Source organism: Carcharhinus amblyrhynchos, chromosome 8 (genome assembly GCF_965287045.1).
Source record: "Carcharhinus amblyrhynchos chromosome 8, sCarAmb.v2.hapA, whole genome shotgun sequence".
NCBI lineage: Eukaryota > Metazoa > Chordata > Chondrichthyes > Carcharhiniformes > Carcharhinidae > Carcharhinus > Carcharhinus amblyrhynchos.
This window is the reverse complement of record NC_137331.1, coordinates 54,093,819-54,118,155: the sequence shown is the minus strand read 5'-3', so window position 1 is coordinate 54,118,155 and position 24,337 is coordinate 54,093,819. Positions and strand designations below refer to the sequence as shown.

The 24,337-nt window shown below is 41.5% G+C and overlaps 1 protein-coding gene across 1 annotated transcript in view; it reads right to left on the bottom strand.

The window, feature by feature from the left end:
- c8h8orf89 (chromosome 8 C8orf89 homolog) overlaps nucleotides 1-24,337 on the bottom strand; it is a 97,208-nt gene that overhangs the window by 18,269 nt on the left and 54,602 nt on the right. The window contains exon 3 of the mRNA XM_080194082.1: nucleotides 18,890-19,037. Within this exon, the coding sequence (XP_080050208.1) occupies nucleotides 18,890-19,037 (148 nt within the window). The remainder of the gene's footprint in view (nucleotides 1-18,889; nucleotides 19,038-24,337) is intronic.

Below are 24,337 nucleotides of genomic sequence, written 5' to 3'. Positions count from 1 at the left end.
AAAACCATGCTGACTGTCTCTAATCAATTCATTACTCTCCAAATAACTATAAATCCTGTCTCTAATAATCCTTTCCAAAACCTTACCCACCACAGAAGTAAGACTCACCGGTCTATAATTCCCAGGGAAGTCTCTTCTCCCCTTCTTAAACAATGGGACAACATTCGCTGTCCTCCAATCTTCCGGTACTATACCAGAGACCAACGACGACCTAAAGATCAGAGCCAGAGGCTCCGCAATCACCTCTCTTGCCTCCCAGAGAATCCTAGGGTAAATCCCATCCGGACCAGGGGACTTATCTATTTTCAAACCCTCTAAAATATCCAGCACATCCCCCGTATCAACTGCAATACTATCTATTTTACACCCCTGCACCCCAGTGTCCTCCTCAGCTACATTCATGTCCCCTTGCGTGAACACCGAAGAGAAATATTGGTTCAACGCCTCTCCAATCTCCTCCGGTTCCACACACAACTTCCCTCTACTGTCTGTAACTGGCCCTAATCTTGCCCTAACCAACCTTCTGTTCTTGACATACCTGTAAAACGCCTTAAGGTTCTCCTTAATCCTATCAGCCAAAGTCATCTCATGTCCTCTTTTAGCCCTTCTTAACTCCCTCTTCAACTCCCTCCTAGCCAATCTAAAACTTTCTAGTGCACTACCTGAGCCCTCAAGCCTCATCCGAACATAAGCCTCCTTTTTCTTCCTAACCAACGAATCAACTTTTTTAGTGCACCACGGTTCCCTGGGCCTACCAAATCCTCCTTGCCTGACAGGGACATACCTATCACAGACCCGCAGTAGCTGCTCCTTGAAAAATCTCCACATCTCGGACGTTCCCAGTCCCTGTAATCTCCTAGTCCAACCAATGCTTCCTAATTCTCTCCTAATAGCCTCATAATTACCCTTCCCCCAGCTGAAACTACTGACCCGAGGTTCATGCCTATCCCTTTCCATCACTAAGGTGAACGTAATCGAATTGTGGTCACTATCCCCAAAACGCACACCAACTTCCAAGTCTAGCACCTGGTCTGGCTCATTACCCAGCACCAAATCCAATATAGCCTCACCTCTAGTCGGCCTATCTACATTCAGCACGATCTGCCTTTCATAAACCGATGCTGGCTTTGTCCAATCCTGTTAATGTTTTCCAAATGTCCTGTTATCACATCTTTTATAATAGACACTTGCATCTTATCCACCACTGGTGTTAGGCTACCTGGCGTGTAATTCTCCCTTTTTATCTTCCTCCCTTTTTAAATAATGGGGGGACATTTGCCACCCCCCAATCTGGGGGAACTGTTGATAATAATCATGAGTTGAAGACGATCAAATGGATCTGGCTATCCTTGATCAAAAGTAAATGTAAAGTCACATGTAGGTGCAGCCAGCAAGTAAAGGATGCAACTAGCAAATTGGCCTGGATTGCAAGAGAGATTGAGTGCAGATTAAAGAGGTCGGAAAGGGAACGGATGACCGTCAGGCAGAAAACTAGGTAGGTAATGCAGGAGTCACAGTTTCCCATTTTATATACCAGTTGCTTCCTCGAAAGTGTGCATATCAGAGCCAGATTTTTGGCACCAAATAAGCTCTGCTGTATAGGAGGGGAGGAAGTAGAGGAACAGCAGTAGTTAGGGGAACAGACAGGAGTTTCTGTGGCTGTAGATATGACTCTAGGATGGTACGTTGCTTCCCTGGCTACAGGGTCAAAGATGTCATGGAGCAGCTGCTGTAAATTTCTGAGGGAGAGTGATCAGCTACAGATTGTGGTCCATGTTGCTGCCAATGACTTAGGCAGGAAAGATGAGGTGCTGAAAACAAACTTTAGTAAGCTAGGAAGGAGATTGGAAAACAGGACCCCCAAAGCAGTAATCTCGGGATTACTCCCAAGGTTAGTGAATATAAAAAAAAACAGAAGAACTGAGCAATTAAACGAGTGGAAAGCTTGTGTATCAGTGAGGGCATCAGATTTCTGAGGTATTGGGATGGGTTTGTGTGGGTGGTTAAACTAGTTTGGCTGGGGGGGGTGAGAAACTCGGAGTAGGAAATGGAGAATGAGTGAGTGACTCTGAAAGACAGAAGCAGCACGGGTTAAAAAGTGTACAGCACAAGAATTTGGCAGTGTTAAAAGGTATATATGTGATTGCAAGTTGCAAAGTTGATAAAGTTGATGAGCTGAGGACAAAGATAGACATGTGGCAGCATGATATCATCGCTATAATGGAAACTTGGCTTAAGGAGGGGCAAAAAATAGCAGCTTAACATCTCTGGATGTAGAGTTTTCATGATGTGGAGATGCCAGCATTGGACTGGATAAACACAGTAAGAAGTCTCACAACACTAGGTTGAAGTCCAACAGTTTATTTGGTGGTAAAAACCACTTGCTTTCAGAGCACTGCTCCTTCATCAGGTAAGTGGACATTAGAGTTTTCAGGCAGGATACAGGGGGAGCAAAAAGAGGTGGAGATGTAACATCATTGGTTAAATAATTAAATACAGCTATAAGGAGGAACGATATACTGAATGAAGCATCAAATGGAATCACGAGGATTGAGCTCAGAATTTTAAAAAAGGGGCAGCCACACTGCTGGATCGTATGACAGACTCCAAATAGTGGAAGGGTCACGTAGAGAGATGTCTGAGTGCATGAACATTAGGGCAGTGATATTTGGGGATTTCAACTATCCTCATATCAATTGGGATATGAACAGTGTGCAAGGCACAGACAGAGCAGATTTCTTGATCTGCATTTAAGAAAACTTGTTTGCGAGAATGTAACAAATCCTAAAGAGAGGGTATAATTCCAGATATAGTCTTAGGAAATGAAGCTGAGCAAGTGGATGATAGTGACCATAATATAGCTAGATTTCGTATAATTTTAGGAAAGGACAAAGATAGAACTGGAGCAAAAGTTCTAATCTGAAGGAAAACAAATTTTACAAAGCTAAGAGATAAGCTGGGAAGAGTGGACTGGATACAGCCAAAAGAAGAAAAAACTGTCAAATCAGTGGGAGGCATTCAAAGTGAAATTCTACAGGTACAGTGTAAACCTGTCCCCACAAAGAAAAGGGGTGATACTGCCAAATCTAGAGCCTCCTGCTTATCCAGAAGCATGATGTGGAGATGCCGGCGTTGGACTGAGGTAAACACAGTAAGAAGTCCCACAACACCAGGTTAAAGTCCAACAGGTTTATTTAGTAAGCTTTCGAGCGCTGCTCCTTCATCAGGTGAGTGGGGAACTGATGAAGGAGCAGTGCTCCGAAAGCTAGTGGTGTCTACAACCAAATAAGCCTGTTGGACTTTAACCTGATGTTGAGAGACTTCTTACTATCCAGAAGCATACAGGCCAAGACAAAGCAGAAAGAGAAAGTTTGTGACAGTCACAAAACCATAATGTAGAAAGCCTAGAGGAGTATAGAAAGTAAAATTTAAACAAATGCTAAGATGTTTTACCAATACATTAACAGCAAGTAAATAACTGTGGAAAAGGTAGGAATTATTAGGGATGTACATGGTAACGTGTGGGTTGATTCAGAAAATGAGGGCAGGGTTCTCATGGAGCACTTTGTCTCTGTGCTCACTAAGGAGAGGGATGATTCAGATATTATAAAAGAGGAGGACTGCAAAATATTCAAAATCATAAGCGTAGTGAGAGGCATCCTTGAAGAACTATACATCACCAGGATGAGATGGAATGTTTCCCAGGCTTTTGAAAGAAGCCAGGGAGGAATTAGCAGATGCTGAGGGTCATTTCGCAACCCTGACTAGATACAGGTGAAGATACCATAGCATTGGAGATCTCAAAATGTACCATTACTTAAGAGTGCAATGAATAGACCAGAAAACAATAGGCCAGTCAGTCTGAGGGTAATGCAAAGGATATTGTCTACAATCTACATGGATTTCAGTAAGGCATTTGACAAGGTCCCACATGGCAGACTGGTCAGAAAAGTAAGATCCCATGGGATACAGAGGAAAGTGGCAGGTTAGATCTAAAATTGATTCAGTGGCAGAAAACAAAGAGTAATGGTAGCTGAATGTTTTTGTGAATGGAAGGCAGTTTCCAGTGATATTCCACAGGGCTCAGCATTGGGGCCTTTGCTGTTTGTTGTATTACATTAATAATTTAGACTTAAAAGGCATGTTTGGGACATTTTCAGATGATACAAAAAATGGCCATGTAGTTGATACTGGTGAGGATAGCTTGTGACTCCAGAATAATATGTCCTGGGGGACTATTTGCTAGAGTGGTTGGGGAGGGTTTAAACTAAAATGGCTCGGTGATGGAAACCAATGCAAGGAGTCAGAGGAGGGGGGAATCAAGGACAAAAAACAAAGACAGAAAACTGAATAAATGACAGGCAGAGAAACCGAGGGTTAGATTCAAATAGGGTCTCGGTGAACCAGTAATGTCAAAATGATGAGCTTAAAAGGCATTGTGCCTTAACGTGCAGAGCATTTGCAATGAAGCAAATTAATTAATTGCATAAATAAATGTAAACAGGTACAATATAATCAGGATTACGGAGACTTGGCTGCAGGATGACCAGGGATGGGAACTGGACACCAGGGTATTCAGTATTTAGGAAGGATAGACAAAAAGATAAAAAGGTTAAAGAGGAAATTAACACCATACTGAGGAAGGATATTAGCTCTGACAAAATGGATAGACAAATATGGATAGAACTAAGAAACACCAGGGGGCAAAAAATGTTAGTAGGGGTTATATATAGACCGCCAAACTGTAGTGGTGATGTTGAAAATTACATTAAACAGGAAATTAGAGATGCATGCAATAAAGGACATCAATAGTTATAGGTGACTTCAATCTGCATTTAGATTGGGGAAATCAATTAGTCATAATGCTGTAGAGGAGAAATTCCTGGAGTCTATACTAGATGGTTTTCTGGACCAATACATTGAGGAACCAACTAGAGAGCAGGCAATTCTAGACTGGGTACTGTCTAATGAGAAAGGACGAATGGAAATCTAGTTGTGTGAGACCCCTTAAGGATAAGCGACCATAGCATGAGAGAATTTTTCATCATTATGGGAGTGATGCAGTTCATTCTGAGACTAGAGTCCTGAATTTTAATAAAGGAAACTACAATGATATGAGGCACAAGTAGGCCATGATAGATTGGAAACATTATTAAAGAGATAGCAGTAGATAGGCAATGGTAAACATTCAAGGAGTGCATGGGTGAACTGCAACAATTGTTTTTTCCTGTCTGGCGCAAAAGTAAAACTAGCAAGGTGGCCAAACCATGGCTTACAAAGGGAAATTAGAGATAGTATTAAATCCAAGGCATACAAATTGGCCAAGAAAAATAACAGACTTCAGGATTGAGAGCAGTTTAGAATTCAGCAAAGGAGGACCAAGAGCCTGATTAAGAAGAGGAAAATAAGCTTGCAGGAAAGATAAAAACTGACTATAAAAGGTATCTATAGGTATGTGAGGAGAAAAAGATTGGTAAAGACAAATGTAGGTCCCTGACAGTCAGAAACAGGGTAATTTATAATGACGGTCAAAGAAATGGCTGATCTATTGAATACATATTTGTGTCTTTGCGAAGACAGAACCAAAGTAAGATACTAGAAATGTTGGGGAACATGGTTTAGTGAGAGGGGGAAACTGGCGGAATGAATATTAGTATAGAAATGGTGTTGGGGAAACTCATGGGATTGAAGGCCAATAAATCATCAGGGCCTGATAGTTTATATCCCAGAACGCTTAAGGAAATAGCTAAGGTGGTCATCTGTAGGACTCTGGAACAGGTCCTACAGATTGGAAGGTAGCTAATGTAACCCCATTATTTAAAAAGGGAGGAAGCAGGGAATTATAGACCAATAAAATTGATGTTGGTAGTGATGAAAATGATAGAATCCATTGTCAAAGATTTTATAGCAAAACACTTGCAAAACAGTGCAGGATAGGACAGAATCAGCATAGATTTATGAAGAGAAATCATGCTTGACAAACGTACTGAAATTCTCCTAGGCTGTACTAACTTGATGAGGGAAGCCAGTAAATGTGGTTTCATTGGACTTTCAGGAGGCTTTTGACAAAGTCCCACATAAGAGATTGGCAAGTAACATTAAAGCACCTGGGATTGGGGACAGTGTATTGAGATGGATAGAAAATTGGTTGGCAGAAAGGAAACAAAAAGTAGGAATAAACGGGTCTTTTTCTAAATGGCAAGGAGTGACTACTGGATTACTGCAGGGTGCAATGCTGGAATCCCAGCTATTCACCAGATACATTAATGATATAGATGAGGGAACTATATGTAATATCTCCAAATTTACCCAGTAGACTCCATCCTCCCTCCTTGGTCACACTCCACACAGCAGCTGAATTCAATCACAGCCTGCCAGTAGAATAATGGTCCTGAAAGAGGGCAAGGTAACGGCTACTCATTCCAAAGTGCAGGAAAACATCCATCTCATTTGATGCATGCATCTTTTCCATGGTTTGGTTTCTGAAGGCATGCTTTTCTTCACTCACTACTAACACGATGATGACCATGAACGTAACACTGGTGGTTACGTATTTTAATGACATGCTACTAAATGCAAAAGAGCTCCCCGACTATCAGCAACAGGAAGGTCAACTCATTTTCCTATCTTTATTCCAAAAGCTTAACTCACCACCAAAGGTTCTGGACTTTGGCCTCCCATTCAATTAAATACCCCCTCCCTTCTTTCTTCCCACTCCAGATGGGCCTGAAAAATTCTGTCCATTGTTTCTAAATGTTTTCTCACCGTTGAGGTTAAACCAACTGGGTTGCTGACCTACTACTTAGGGCCTTGTTGAACAAGGTTGAAACTATTCTCCTAACTTCTGGCACTACCTTTGTATGGGAGGAGGATTGGAAAATTGTGGCCAGTGCCACCACAATTTCCACCCTCAATTCCTTCAATATCTTTGGATGCATATCATTGGTCCTGATGCCTCATCAACTTATAAAGTCTAGTCAACCTATCTAATACCTCTTCCTAATCAATTTTAAACCCATCTAGCATCTCAACTACTTCATATTTCGTCATGACTTGGGCAGCAACTACTTCTTTGGCAAAGACAAATGCAATGTAACTCATTTGTTGGATTTTCTCCCCCTTAAGTTTCTCCAAACTTTTTTCCTCTGCTGATTTTAACTTCCTTACTTCTTTCAGCCCCTGGGTTATGGCCTATTTCTGGTAATAAACAATTAAAATGAATAAATATATTTTTAAAAAGCAGAGAAACTACTTTCCCTGTCGGAAAATTCAGAACAAAGGATGAGGGATCAATAGATTTCTGTTAGGTCACGATTTCAAGGGAAATGGAGCAAAGACATAATTTGATTGAATGACAGAACAAGCTTGTGGCACTAAATTGACTACTTGTACTTCCATACGAGTACCCCAAGCATTAACATTGGGTTCTCTGCTGCTTATAATCTACACAAATGTTCTGAATTCAGAAATTCAAAGCAAATCGGTCCAATTTATAGATGATACTAGCCTCACACACTTAATTTAACACAAACTCACCATTCACATTTCAACAACTGCCATCAGTCAGACTGGTACCAGGCACTCTAGTGCCGATTCTCCCATCCTGCTGCGCTAACGTTTTTAGCACAGCAGACCAGGAGAATAGAGTGTCAGCCGAACCGACAGGAACACAAGGTAAGTATTTTGCATTTGTTTTTAATCTTATTCATGTGATTAGCGGACCCAGGACTGAATTCTCCAGGCCCGTTAACATCTCCCATCCCGTCACGAGTATGTCACTGCAGCAGGGTTCTGATTAGCTCCCCGCTTTTGAGAAATTAGTGCGATGACTCCACTAGAGTGAAAGGGGGGGCAATCGGTGCCCCCCATGGGGGGGTAGGCTGTGGTGCCCTCTGGGCATGGACACCCTAGCAGTGCCAGCCTGTGTCTCCTGACACTGCCCAAGCAGCAAGTGTCCATCCCCAGGGTGCATCTTGCACTGCCCTTTGAGCAGTGCCAAGGCCAAGGTGTGAGGTGGGTGGGTGGGGGGCGCTGCCACTGCCACTCTGCATTGAGATCGGTCAGGGCTGGAGGGAGGCCAGTGATCCAGGCAGCCTGGTCAGGTGGGTGGGGTGGTCAGCCCGTAGGGTGTGTTGGACAGGTCAGCTTGGAGGTGTGCACGGTCTGCAAGTTTCGGGAGGGGGTGCGGTAGGGTTGGTTTGGGGCTAGCCTGAGAATGCTCGTGGGGGCCGCAAGGATGTCTGGAGGAGCAGCAGCACTGTGGAGATCCTGGGCTGGCCAGTGATTGGAGGATGACAGATAGGGGCCTCTTTGCATGTCAGCCTCTGGCATGAATAGGCCCCACCCCCCGAACTGTTAATGACGATATTCACAAGTGTGACCTCTGCATTGCACAGAGTGGGGGGCAGATTCTACTGTCAACTCCCATTGAATAAACAATCCTGAATTATACCAGTTCGCCTGCAAATTCGATACTCAGAACACTTCTGGGGGAATTGCAGCCTCTATGAATCCCCCTACACTCACTCCTGGCCCTACTGAAAACTCGCAACTATATCTTACAGCTTATACACAGTGCCAGCTGTTCAACAATGGCAGCCACATCACACAAACATATTTTCCTACACCCATTGTCATACCTCCTCCCCTCTCTCAAGCAGCACACAGACAGTGGAATGTAATGGGACAGCAATGGGCAAGATACAGCTACATGTATCAACTCCTGTGGCCATTATTAGGACTACCATTGCAATGGACAGTGGAAGGTGATGGAATCCTCATTCCTAATCATCCTCAGATTCCGCTATCCTCTTCCCCCACATTCTCTTTGGGTTTACAAGCTGCAACTGGGTAAGCATGCACTTTTTGCTGTAACTCCTTCAGTGCATAACAATGTTACACTTGGTCTTTCTCCTTTCAGATACCCAAGAAGTGAATCCTAGTAAGATAGCTGAGGAACAGCAAGAAGATATACTACCATTTAATTTCATGCTCATAGCCACTACCCGCAAATAACTTAGAAGATAGCATAGAGGCAGGATCTGCATGTGATGAGACAATGGCACGATTGGTCTGGAGCAAAACTAGGGGCAGTGCAGACTTCAGCTCACAAGAGGTGAAGTTGCAAAGAACTCCAATGAACATTTTGACGGAGGAGCGACAGAAGAATAGTGATGGATATGTACAACAAAATGTTTGATGCATTGGGAAAGCTGTCAGAAAGCCTGTGGCATTTTTCAATGAGTAAAGCTGTCAGCATTGATTTTTAATAGGGTTTTGTGTAGTATGTGCAGCCCATCCTTTCCAACATGGAGATGGTGACTAGCTCCATCAACACATTAGCAGACTCAACCAAATCACAGCACCTGACAGCCCAAGATTCAGCTTTCATTGTGCCACAAGCAACTTCCAACGGAAGGAGGTCCAATCAGCATGGTATGTGGAGATGGCCGTTATCCATCTTAAGAACATAAGAACACAAGAAATAGGAGCAGGAGTAGGCCATCTAGCCCTTCGAGCCTGCCCCGCCATTCAATAAGATCATGGCTGATCTGTCGTGGCTCAGTTCCACTTTCCCGCCCTCTCCCCATAACCCTTAATCCCTTCTCTTATCAAAAACCCATCAACCCGCTTCTTAAAAATATTTAGCGAGGCAGCCTCCACCACTTCAACGGGCAGAGAATTCCAGAGATTCACCACCCTTTGAGTGAAGAAGTTCCTCCTCAACTCTGTTCTAAACCGCCTCCCCTTTATCTTGAGGCTGTGCCCCCTAGTCCTACTGTCTTTTTTGAGCGGGAAGAGTCTCTCCACCTCTATCCTATCCATCCCATTCATCATCTTATACGTCTCAATGAGATCTCCCCTCATTCTTCTAAACTCTAACGAGTACAAGCCTAGTTTATTCAGCCTCTCCTCATAGCTCAATCCCCTCAACTCCGGTATCAGCCTAGTAAACCTCCTCTGCACTCCCTCCAGGGCCAAAATATCCTTGCGCAGGTGCGGCGCCCAAAACTGCACACAGTACTCCAGCTGCGGCCTCACCAATGCCCTATACAGCTGCAGCAAGACCTCCCTACTTTTATATTCAATCCCCCTCGCAGAATGGATGATGCCTGTCCATCTATGGGACTGCAACGGCACACAGGATCCATCTTCAGTGTAAGGAAAGCAGCTGACATTGAAGAAGTGCAAAGTGGAGACTTCAGTCATTACCACTAGAAAATAAACGTGAACCCTCAATTGAGTTGCAGTTTAGACCTCCTACATGAAGCCGAAACTGCAGGGAAGTTCAGACTGAAGTTGTAGAAAACCAAAGCCCTGCAAGCAGGAATTGCTGCCATTGTGGCTGTGGATTACATAGTGTAAATGGCTTGCATAGGTGTTACAGCTGTGCAGCAATTTGCCCTCCAACAAAAGGATAGCATGAAAATGGCAGTAGCACCATGGAGCAAAACTTGTCGTCCTTTCTGGAAGGCATTTATCCTCTTATCTGACACTCTAGCAGTGCCTTTGCCATTGCCTGTCAGTTACCCAGATTGCTGCCAGGCAGAGATGCTGCAGTTTGCAGTGAGGCGCAGGCCTGTTTGAGGTCATTCTCCAAGGCAATTGGCAGTAGCTGAAAGTTAGCAGCCTACCAATCACAAGGCAGCACTTACTGCGTTTGCTAGGACTGATAAAGGCACACAGAAGTCAGGCAGGAAGGGAATTTATAAGGGTGATTAGCAGACTTTTCTTTGTAATCTGGAATGACCTAATTTAGAAATTTGGTTTAGAATATTTATCTTGTGTTGGTTTTTATGTTTGCACTGTGACTCAACAAATGCTATTATGGTCAATGACAGGGAGAATGTTTTGGGTAAGAGACATCACAGTAGGCTTGTCTAGCTTGCTAGCAGACTGGAAACAATGATGAACTTCAACACTGGCTCTGCTATGTACTTCAGGGTTCTTCTAGAGTTGTCCACACAATGGAAACATTGGGCTGTATTTTGCAGCTAGCATACTGATACCAACATCAGGGTAAGTTCTGTGTTGGGAACTCAAAAGAAAGTGGTGTGGCATCTGCGCAATCTTTCCAGAGGCAGCCAATTAAGATGCTGCCTCCTATAACCCCATTTAATTAATCTCCAACATCAGGAGATCCGAATAGCACAGCCTGAGGAGATGGCCATCATCTGTCTTCACAGTGTGGATGATGTCTGTCCATCTATGGGACTGCAACAGCATGCAGGAAACATCTTTCGGTGCAAGGAAAGCAGCTGACATTGAAGAAATGCAAAATGGAGACTTCAGTGACCACGAAATGATTGCAAGACCATCCCTTGGGAATTATCACAAAAATAAATGTGAACCCTCAGTTGGGTTGCAGCTTAGATCTCCTACATGGAGCCAAAACTGATTTATTGCTGGGCTCCTGCCACAGCTGGGGAAACTGAGCACATTGCACGTTGACTGATGCCATGTTCTGTTTGTTCTGAAAACTTTCAGCAGCTGTTCAGCATGTTTGTCAACACCCTCACCAATAAGAGATCTGCTGGGCTCACACAAAAGATGTGTGCACTCACACTTGGTGACCAAGTGGCATTCACAGCACCTAAACAAGAAGCACTAACAATCTCCAAACTGCACCAAAGATTTCCATGGTAAACATGCATATTATAACCAGATTTTTACACAGTCCACAATAATGTAAAATATTGTAGAGCAAAATTATGGAAATTCAATTTAATAATTAGGGCAATGTTTCACCTTAAAAATTTGTTAGTTGTTTTTTGTTTAAGTGCACTAAAATGTCCACAAATAATCATGCCAAATAACCAGCAAATAAGAGCATATAATAAAGGAAAGAAGTTAGAATGAAAAGCCCTTTACCTGATAGCTCGCAGCACTCATAACAAGATGGGTAAATTGATAGCACAAATAGAAATAAATAAGTTTGACATGAAAGCCGTTATAACGTGTGGTTGAAGTGACCAAGGCTGAGACCTGAATATTCAAGAGTATTTGACATTTTGGAAGGAGAAGAGAAAAGGAAGAAAAAAGGGCAGAGTAGTGTGGTCTGGAGCGTATTAGCTACAAGGAGAGTTGGATAAACTCGGTTTGTTCTCACTGGAACGAAAAAGGTTGAGGGGTGACTGATAGAGGTCTACAAGATTATAAGTGGCATGGACAGATGCTCTTTCCTAGGATAGAAAAGTTAAGTAGAGAACAGGTTTAAAGGTGCATAGGTTAAAGTTTAGAGGAGATGTGTGAGGCAAATTTTTTGTTTTATATGGACTGTGGTGAATGTCTGGAATGCCCTGCCTAGGGAGGTGGTGGGAGCAGGTACGATACCGGCATTTAAGGGGCAACCAGACAAATACATGAATAAGAGGGAATGGAAGTATATGGACTCTAAGCATAAATGTTTTTAGTTTAGGCAGGCATCATGATTGGTGCAGGCTTGGAGGGCTGAAGAGCCTGTTCCTGTGCTGTGCTTTTCTCTGTTATTTGTTCTCTATCAATAAAGAATGAGATCAATACAGTAGTAAAAAATGATCTTGCTTCAGATCAAGATGTAGAAACTGTTTGGGTGGAGATGAGAAATAGCAAAGGAAAAAATAACTGGCAGAATTAGTTTACAGACTGCCAAACAATAGAGGATAGGCTGTCTGGATAGAAGACTGGCTGTCTAATAGGAAGCAGAGAGTTGGTATCAATGGGTGCTATTCTGGTTGGCGGTTGGTGACTAGTGGACTGCCGCAGGGATCGGTGCTGGGGCCTCAACTGTTTACCATTTATATAGATGATCTGGAGAAGAGGGCTGAGTGTAGGGTGATGAAATTTGCTGATGACATGAAGATGATAGAAAAGCAAATTGCGTGGAGGGTGTGGAAAGTCTGCAGAGAGATCTGGATAGGCTGAGTGAGTGGGCGAGGACCTGGCAGATGGAGTATAATGTTAGCAAGTGTGAGGTTATCCACTTTGGCAGAAATAATAGTAGGAGGGATTATTATTTAAAAGGCGAAAAGCTGCAGCATGCTACGGTGCAGAGGGACCAGGGGATCCTTGTGCACAAGTCGCAAAAACCCAGTCTGCAGGTGCAGCAGGTGATCAAGAAAGTGAATGGAATGTTGGCCTTTATAGCGAGGGGGATAGAATATAAAAGCAGGGAGGTCTTGCTGCAACTGTACAGGGTACTGGTGAGGCTGCAGCTGGAGTACTGTGTGCAGTTTTGGTTGCCACACTTGCAGAAGGATATTTGGCCTTGGAGGGAGTGCAGAGGCTGATACCGGAGATGAGGGGGTTGGACTATGAAGACAGACTAAAAAGACTAGGTCTGTACTCGTTGGAGTTTAGAAGGATGAGGGGGGATCTTATAGAGACGTACAAGATAATGAAGGGGATGGATAGGGTAGAGGTAGAGAGATTCTTCCTGCTCAGAAAGGACAGCAGGACTAGAGGGCACAGCCTCAAGATAAGGGGGGGGGGTGCAGTTTAGATCAGAGTTGAGGAGGAACTTCTTCGCTCAAAGGGTGGTGACTCTCTGGAATTCTCTGCCCATTGAAGTGGTGGAGGGTACCTCACTAAATATACTTAAGTCACAGGTAGATAGGTTTTTGATGGACAGGGGAATTAAGGGTTATGGGGGGAAAAGCAGGAAAGTGGAACTGATCCACTTCAGATCAGCCATGATCTTGTTGAATGGCGGGTCAGGCTCGAAGGGCTAGGTGGCCTCCTCCTGCTCCTATTTCTTATGTTCTTATGTTCAATAGCGATACAGTAGTTAAAAAGTTTATTTATTAGTCACAAATAAGGCTTACATTAGTACTGCAGTGAAGTTACTGTGAAATTCCTCTAGTCACCACACTCCGGCATCTGTTCGGGTCAATGCACCTAACCAGCAAGTCTTTCAGAATGTGGGAGGAAATTGGAGCACCCAGAGGAAACCTATGCAGACATGGGGAGAATGTGCAAACTCCACATAGACAGTGACCCAAGCCGGGAATTGAACCCAGGTCCCTAGCGCTGTGAAGCAGCAGTGCTAACAACTGTGCTACCATGCCGTTCTGTGGGGGCTTACAAGAAAGGTATTATAACAATCATGGCAGTTGTGACCTTCATTTTGATCAGACAAATCAAATTGATGAAAATATCCTAGAGAATAAGTTCACCGAGAGCATTCAAGACACTCTCTTAGGTTCTGCAACCTACAAGGGTCCAGGCTATTTGGACCTGGTAATGTATAATGAGAGAAAATTAAAGACCTCAAAGTAAAGGATCTTCTAGGCAAGTGATCATAAGATTTAAATCATTTACATTTAGTTGATTTGATTTGATTATTGTCATATGTATAAGTAAAAAGTATTATTTCTTGTGCACTATACAGACAAAACATACCGTTCATAGAGAAGGAAACGAGACAGTGCAGAATATAATGTTATAGTCATAGCTAGGGTTTAGAGAAACATCAACTTAGTAGTGCAAGGTAAGTACATTCGAAAGTCTAATGGCAGTAGGGAAGAAAATGTTCTTGAGTCAGTTGGTATGTGACCTCAGACTTTTGTACCTTTTTCCCGACAGAAAAAAAGTGGAAGTGAGAATGTCCAGGATGTGCAAGGTCCTTAATTATGCTAGCTGCTTTTCTGTGGCAGCAGGAAGTGTAGACAGAGTCAATGAATGGGAGGCTGGTTTGTGTGATGGATTGGGCTACATTCACGACCTTTTGTAGTTTCTTGCAATCTTGGGCAGAGCAGGAGCCGTACCAATGTGATACAACCAGAAAGAATGCTTTCTATGATGCATTTGTAAAAGTTGTAGCCGGCATGCAAAATTTCCTTAGTCTTCAGAGAAAGTAGAGGCATTGGTGGACTTTAACTATAGCATCAGCATGGGGACAACAGGTGATTGTTGGTGATTGGGCACCTAAAAACTTGAAACTCTCAATCCTTTCTACTTCATCCACTTCACTGAAGAGTGTGAAATGCAGATCCTTAACTAGTACCTTGAACTTAAATAAAGGCATGTGGACAGAGCTGGCTAAAGAAGACTGGGTAAATTGGTTCAGTAGATAAACAGTAGCAGACATTTAAAGATATATTCCATCACTCTCAACAAAGATATATTCCACCATGGAAGAAAGTCTACCAGAAGGATGCGCTCTTTCTGTGCTTAACTCCGCAAGTTACAGGTGGTGTCCAAATGAAAGAAAAGATACACAACAGTATGAAAATTAGTATTAGGCCAGAAGATTTGGAAAATTTTAGAAAACAGCAAAGGGTGATAAAACAAAGGGAGAAATTGGAGTATGAGAGAAAATAGCAAGAAATATTAAATATACAGCAAAAACTTCTGCAAGTATATAAAAAGGAAAAGAGTAGCTAAAGTGTGCAATGACTCTCTAGAGGTTGACTGAGAAATTAGCAATGGGAAATTAGGGGAAAAGAAAAGACTGAATAAGTATTTTGTATCTGTCATCACAATTAAAGACACAAAAAGTGCCTAAGAATAGGAGAAAGTCAAGAGGCAAAAAGAATGAACTTAAAACTATGGATATTACAAGTGAAAAAGTTGTAGGAAAACTAATTTGACTTAAAGCTGATAAGACCCCTGGAGTTAATGGCCTGCATCCTTGCGCCTTAAAATAAGTGGCTGCAGAGATAGTCGAAGCATTGGTTATAATCTTCCAAAAGTTTCTAGAGTTTGGAAAAGTCCTTGACTACTGATGCACAGTGGCAGCAGTATTTACCATCTACTAGAAGCATTGCGGCAACTCTCCTTTGACAGCATCTTCCACACCCGCAACCGCTAGCAACTAGAAAAATGTGGGCAGCAAATGCACGGGAACATCATAACCTGCAAGGTTTCCCTCCAAGCTGTGTACCGTCCACACTTGGAACTATATCACTGTTCATTCACTGTTGCTGGATCAAACTCGTGGCACTCCTTTGCTAACAGCACTGTGGGTGTACCTCATCAGATGGACTGCAGCAGTTCAAAAAAGTAGATCACTATCACCTTTGCAAGGGCAAGTAGGCAATAATTGCTGGACTAACTAGTGATACCCATATCCTGTGAAGAGATACATTTTAAAAAACCCTCCGCCACCTTTAATGCCCTAGTCCTCAATAAAACCTTTATTCTCTATCATCCTGGCCATTCATTTAGCTTTTCATTTCCAGTTGTTGATGTCCAAGGGATGCAGGCTTGAAAGTGAATGGCTGAACCAGATGTCTGCCATATAACGCTAGACTTAGTTGGACCACACAACTCCTCTCAGGTCCTACTCTCATCTGCTAAAATCCGCTCACTATTCCAGGATTATCCTGGAACGTAATCTCCTGCCTCTTTTCCCTACTGCAAACTATATTCTTAAACCCCTCTCCTCTGACTGTTCCAGCCTTACTTCAAACCATTACTGCAAGTAGCTCATGGTCCTCATTGTCACTTAGGACAAGACCAATCAGCAGCTCTCCTTTCCACTAGCACACCAGTCCAAGCTTCCTCTAAAGATCTCTCCTGCCCTAGTCCAGAACCCTCATATTTTTCTTTCTTTCCTATCCTTCCCTCATAGGAACATTCATATGAACTTACAAATCAGGGTCAGGAGTAGGCCATTTGGCACATGAGTTCGCTCTGGCATTTGTTAAGACAATGACTGATCTGATTGTGGTCTCAATTCTACTTTCTTGTTTGCCCCTAAAACCTTGTCACTCAGTTTATTTAACTCAGCCTTAAAAATATTCAATCACTCAGCTTTCCTTGCTGTCTGGAGAAGAGAATTCCACAGACTAATGATCCCCAGAGAGAGGGAGAACAAATTCACCTAATCTCTGTTATAAAATGTATTTTTTTTCACTTTTTTAAAAAAACTGTGTCCCTTTGTTCTAATTTCTCTCAAAGGGAAATATCCTCTCAGCATCCACCCTCTCAAATCCCATTTGAATCTTATATGTTTCAATAAGACCGCTTCTATTCTTCTAAGCTCCAACAGAGACCCAACATGTACAACTTCTCCTCCTAAGACTCCTCCTCCTTTATCCCAGGAATCAGTAAATCGCCTCTGAAACTGCATTGAATACAACTATACCCTTTCTTAAATAAGGAAACCAAAAATGTACAAAGTATTCCAGATAAGGTCTTATCAATGCCCTGTAAACTGTAGCAAAACATGATAATTGTATATTCAATTTCTTGCAATAAACAATATGACATTTGCCTTCTTAATCACTTGTTGTACTTGCATTTGTCCGAACTCCAGCAAAAACAATCCTAACCTACTCAATCTTTCCTTGTATATCAGTCCACCATCCCCAGAATCATCCTGGTAAACCATCACTACGCTCCCTCAAGAGCGAGAACATCCTTCCTCAGAAAAGGAGACCAAAACTGCACACAATATTTTAGGTGTGGTCTCACCAAGACCCTGTATAATTGCAACAACATAACCCTGTTCCTGTACTTTCAACCTCTTGCAATGAAGGCCAACATACCATTTGCCTTCTTTACCACCTGCTATACCTGCAAGCTTACCTTCAGCAACTGGTGCACAAGGACACCCAGGTCCTGCTGCACACTCCCCTCTCTCAATCTGTCTTCCTGTTTTTGCTTCCAAAGTGAATAACCTCACATTTATCCAAATTATACTGCATCTGCCATTGATTTGCCCACTCACCCAATCTGTGCAGATCATGCCGAAGGATTTCTGCATCCTCGTTATATTTCACCCTCCCATCCAACTTGATATCATCTCTAAACTTTGAGATGACTTAATGCTGTTTCCTTCCAAATCTGTGACCACCATGCCTGGACCTGCATTTCTCAATCCCTCTCATCAGGTATCCACCCAGCAACAGTACAAAAACAGCTCTCATCAAACTCACAAATGATATTCATGTGATTGTGTCACAGGAATTCCCCTTTTAAACTTCTCTAACAGGCCACCTCTCTTTTTTCTTTAAGATACTTCTAAAAACCTCCCTCTTTGGACAAACTTTTGGTCATCTGCCCCAATATTGCATTATGCAAGAGGAGGAATTGAGGAAGGTGGCATCAGCATCAGTTTCCATATGTTTTTGAATTATATCGCTAAAGCGGCGGGGGGGGGAGCGCATATACATGGGAAAAAGTAGGAGGCCGAGGAAATATCCGTGGGAGACACTAGAAGAAATTTGTGGGAGCAAGAAGAGAAAGCATTTCAGATGCTTTACTGGCAACAACGTAGATTAATGAAGTCATAAAAAAGCAAACAAACCACTAGAATTTATTTCTAGCAGACCGGAATTGAAAAGTAAGGATGTAATTCTAAGCTTGAATAGAACCTAAGTGACACCAAATTTGAAGCAGTGTGTTTTGCTCTGTTTATCATTTTAGTAAAAGGATGTCAGACACTGGAGAAGGTGCAAAATGAATTTACAAGAACACTAACAGAACTGGGAGGTTAAAACTATCAGAAAGAGGATAAACCAGCTGGATTTCTTTTCTCTTGGAAAGAGAAAAAGGGAAATAAAGTCTTCAAACAGAGAGAATGCTGCCATTTGTGGCGAAGAGTAAAAACAGAGACTGTTAGTATTAGACAGTCACCAAGAAATCCAGTAGGGAATTCAGAAGAAACTTCTTCAGAGAGGTGAGAACATAGAACTTGCTACTTGATCTTGAGATAAACAGTATAGATGCAAATAGAAGCAGCTAGATAAGCATCTGAGGAGAAGGAAATAGAGAATTAAGCTGACACTAGATGAAGAAACTTGGGAGAGGGTGAGAATCCAGCATAAATGTCAGCAAAAACTGGGTGTGCTGAATGGTCTGCTTCTGTGCTGTATTATATAATTCAATGAAGAGCTAACATGAGAAAATAACAAAGAAGCCAGGGGCGAAGATTTTTTAAAAATGTATTTACATTTGCTCTTACCTGAAAGTATGTGTTTCAGGTGCAACATCTGTGAATTCCTTGTGTAACTGCTGAACATTTTTGGTCTTACACCCCTGGATTCCATTTGCTTGAGCCACTGTTGGTATTCTAACATTTTTATCATTTCTTTTCAACTCGGAGGAAAGAACTGCAAATGAAAGGAAACAGATCTTTGTGGCTAGCAATCCAGGACACAGCATTCATGATACAGGAGGAGTATGGTTACTGATAATCTCCTTCACTTTTGATGATCAAATCCTTTAAAATTACAGAGAATTGTTACAGTGCAGAGGGAGGCCAGTTGGCCTATTGTGTCTGCAACAGCTCTTCAAACAAGTAATATCCTTGGTGCCATTCTCCTGCCTTCTTCCCATAACCTTGCACATTCCTCCTTTTCAGATAATAGTTTAATTCCCTCCCGAATGCTTCAACTGAACCTGCCTCAACCACACCAGTGCATTCCAGACTTAACTACTTGCTACATGAAAAAGTTTTTTCTCACATTACTTTTGCTTCTTTTGCCAGATTTTACCCTCTCATCTCAATTTTTTTGGGATTGCGGACAGTTTTACCGATCTAGTCTGTCCTCTCTGCGTTCTTTTCTCCAATATCTCTTCATAACTAAAGTTCCTCATCACTGGAACCATTCTCATGAATCTTTTCTGCATTCAAATCAATTTCTCCATATTAGAAGCTATTGAAGAAAGAAGAGTAATATGTAATTCTGCTCAGGTGATTACTGTAGATATTACAGTATTTAAAAGGAGGAGAATGCTGCAAGCATCGAGTATAATGCTTCCAACCAAAAGAGGAAAAAATACCCATTTTAAGCTTACGGCATTTTTCCACTGCTGGGAATAAGAAAAATGGCAATCAACAGATTTAACTGCAATTAACATTACCAAAAATACTTATTCATTTCCTGAAAATAAGGTAATGAGAAAAACAAATAATTTTTTAATGTTTCAGTTATAGCCCAATGTCATACTTTTTTAATTAAATATATAGGTTATACAACCTTCCAACAATCACAAGATCAGTTCTGAGTATGTTCGCTGATGATGACACAATATGCAACACAACTGACAACTCCTCAAATGCAGAAGCAGTCCACACCCACATGCAGCAAGACATGCACAATGTTTGCAAGTAACATTCGTGCTACACAAACGCCATCAATGACCATTTCCAACAAGAGAAAATCTAACCATCTCCCCTCGACGTTTAATGGCATTACCATCACCAAATCCCTCACTATCAAACATTTATTATCTACCATTAACCAAAAATCTGAACTGGACCAGTCACATAAATACTGTGGCTACAAAAGCAGGGTGAAAGCTGGAAATTCAGCAAAGAGTAACTCACCTGACTCCCCAAAGCCTGTTCATCATTTACAAAATCATTTACAAAAGATTTTCCAGCATTTGTAACAAATTAATTCACTAACTGAGGTCTTTGCAAAACATGCGGCAATTTAGTGCACAACATGCAGGGACTTGAAGAATACACGGCCATACAAAAACATGGAAGTTCCATACAAAATGGAAGTTAGGTGTGCGATGGAATACTCTCCACTTGCCTGCATGAGTGCAGCTCCAACAATATTCAAGCTCAACACCATCCATCAGCCCGCTTGACTGGCATCCCATTCATCACCTTAAACATTCACTCCCTCCACTATCAACACAGTGACTGCAGTGTATACTTACCTAGAAGATGCATTGTAGCAACTAACCAAGGCTTCTGTACAGCACCTTTTAAGCCCATGACCTCTACCATTTGGAAGGGCAAAGGTACAGATGCATTTGAACACTATCACCTGTAAGCTACACACGAGGTTAACTTGGAACTATATCACCATTCCTATAATGTTGCTAGAACTCCATTCCGAAAACACTGTGGGTGTACCTACATCACATGGACTGCAGCAGTTCATGAATGCGACTCACCACCATCTTCTCATGGGAAATTAAGAACGGGCAATCATTTCTAGCCAAGCCAGTAACATCCAGATCCCATGAAAGAATATATTTAAAAAATAATGCATACCAAGGTGTACATGACAAAGCACAGCATGAACTGAACTTTATAGGTTGACTTGTAATTACCCTTGGTCAAAAATAATAGTGTACAACTTTGATAAACTACTGTGGCTTTTTGAGGTTCCACCCAATCTACATGGGAAAATCCATGTCCTTTTTAATGGACTGGTTATATAGAGATTGTTAATGATATATTAGAAACTATTAACAATAAAGTAGGAAATTCAATTTTAAAGAAGGGTTCTCAATTTAACCTGTTTGATTTTAATTTTTGAAAAAACACAATTCCTTTTGATTGAATTGGCAGACCAATAGCACCACCACTTTAGCCTTTGCTCAGGAGCATTTGGTTTCAATTACAGATGGTACATTTGTCTAGATATCTTTATCCAATTTTGTATGAAAGTTCTTTCACTATAGAAAAAGAACTGCAGTTCACAGCAAGTCCACAACAATAGATCTTCTACTCTTTGTGATTGCTCCAAAGTTGCATTCACAAAAAGGAGTTATCATACTGAAAAGCAATTATTTACAGGTAAGGTTCCAGAATCTTTTCATCCAAGATTATGGGATTGGACAAGCAGGAGATTATAATTATAACATAGCTTTTATAAGTGTAACATTACAATAGCTGATAAAAAGTAAATTGATTTTTTCAAAGAAAAAGAGATGGCTAAGTGTCTGTTAAAAATAGGCATAGAGTGTTTGGATAGTCAATAACAGATTAATCAAACACTCTACAGAACTACAGTGCATCGAAAATAGACAATTGTTTATGTTGGATATTTAAAATTCTACTAGGTATTGCAAGAAACACCAAGTAATAGGTTATCATCCAAAACATTTCTAATCAAAACACAATTAGCAGGACACGATACTCTATATCCTGGCTACTAGAACGTAACAGTTCTCTTACAATCCCTGGGCTCACTCTCGATGGTGTGACTTACTTGTTGAAGGGGCAGTGCTCCAAACACTATGGCTTGTGCTACCAAATAAACCTGTTGGACTTTAACCTGGTGTTGTGAGACTTTCTACTCACTCTCGATCACAGCCTGTTTACGCATGAGTCACAGAGATTATTTAGCATTAAAACAAAGATGTGAAATGCTGGATCCCATGACTGAGCATGGATGTGTTATTTGTATAATGTAACTGATCAGAATTTAATAGTGAATTTTTTAGATTGAATTATCAAATGTTGCTCAATTATATTAAAAGGCAAGAGGAAATTTTGAGTTTGGTCTTTCAAAATTTACTTAGAATTGGTCACTTTCTGTAGAAAGTTGAGCTAGTTGAATATATAGCTTTAAATTACTTTAGCTGCCCTTTGCTCTGAAAGTTTATTTCCCTGATGTGAGTCTCTATGGCTGTCTCTCCAATTAGGTCTCCTCTCTGATTTACTAGTTGCTGCTATTCTTCCCACCAATCTTTCCTGACTCAATTCAGCATTGCTTTAATAGGCACTTTTTGGCATTATTAGCACTTATTGGTCTGTGCTGCATGAATATAGAAATGCTGTCAGCTCTTTAAAACTAAAATCCCTCGACTTTCAGGCAGGATAAACTGAAAGATGTTCAGTAGGCTAGAAGTGCACAAATTCTTCCAGCCCACTGAAAACTTTCAGAGCCCAATATTGCCAACAGCAGCATCTAAAATTACATCATTATTCTGATGGTGCAATATCTAATTCTTATCATAGGCTCATACAGAACAGTACTAAAACATCTTAAAGAAGTAACTTTCACCTACCACTTTAGTTGAGATGGAGTGAATGCCAAAACTGATGACAGTGACAACTCCAATAGCAGTGCAACATGGTAGTAACTGAACCACTGATTAAAAAAAAGTGCCAAAGGCTAGTCTGGCCAGATTTTCCCCATCAACTATTGTGAAATCCTCAACTTCCTTGTTGGTAATCCCCTATTTTAAAATCGCAATGACCATACAACAGAGCCTACACATGCAGTGCAACAACACTTGCAAGCAACAAGGCTGGTAGTTTTAGAAGTTATTTTAATTTTAGTTTACATGTTATAATGTTATCTTGACATTATTATAGAAAATTATTCACTACTTCTAAGAGAATATTCTGTTGACAAATCAGGAAAAACAGAAATGGGGAAATATCAAAAACTTTAGTAAGGCAGTTTAGCAAGGCAGTTAATGTACAGAAACCCAACATTCTGCGCATGATTCACCAATTAATTCAACCAGAAACTTCTGCAATACCAATCTGTAATTTAACAATTTAATTGCCTTGGGAACACAATCAATTTATTCAATTCCACAGACTTCAGAGTAAGTTGACAAAACTCATCCAAAGTTTAGAATTCTCAAATGTAAACAGAAGCAAGGTGCACAGAACAGATTAAATACCTACTTTTGTCAGATGTGGGCAACTCTGTTCATTACCAGCTGGATTAACTATGGCTAAAAAAAAAGGATCATCCAGCCTTGTTAACCAATCAACAGTAGCATGGAACATCTTTGATCTGTCTGATTCAATGTTCGGTATAGAAGCCACCAGAGAAAGTGGACTCTGTTCCAATCTTCAACCACAAGTGTTGAATGTTGAAAGTAATTTTATTCTTCCCCTTAAGAGCAACTGCACCCAGAAGGAAAAAATAGCAAGCAAAACGGGAAAATAAAAATACTGGTCTGAACTGTTTTTCCCTTCTGGGTAACTAGTTCTGGCTAACTAGTTCTGGCTCGCAAAGGGCCATGTGTTTGAACCTTCACTTAAGCAGACCGTAGATGGACAAAATTCTTCATGTACAGCATAGTGAGAAGTAAAATTGTTTGGTATATTGCAAACATCCTCCGAACAGCATGTATATATAAATCACCAGTTTGACGTGTAATTAAACTGAATGCTGGGAGATAAAGGAGACTACACTAATTAAAACCAAAGCATGTATGAATAAAGCATTCTTTGGTAGTGATAGAAGATTACTTTCAGTCATCGGCTAAAACATTGCGCACACGTTTCATCTCATTAGTGCTGGATTGCCCCCTCCTAGAGGTGCTACTACACTATCAATTGTTCCCAGCATGCTCCAGAAGCCTTTAAAGGAGTGCTATTCTGATATCATACAGCCTTACCAACTGAACCACGGTCACAATGAGGCCTGAAGCTAAATGGCCCTAGTGGGGCCCAAACTGAGCATCAGTGCGCAGATTATTGCAGTGCAAGTGTCACTTGTGACACCTTCCATTACTCTTCTAATGATTTAGAATAGACTGTTAGGGCAATAACTGGTTGGAATGGATTTGCCCTGCTTTTCATACATAGAACATGCCTGGGCATGTCAGTGTGGTGCTGTAGTGGAATAGCTTAGCTGAGGGCATAGTTAATTTTAGAGCACAAGCCTTTGGTACTACAATTGAGATGGTGTCAGGA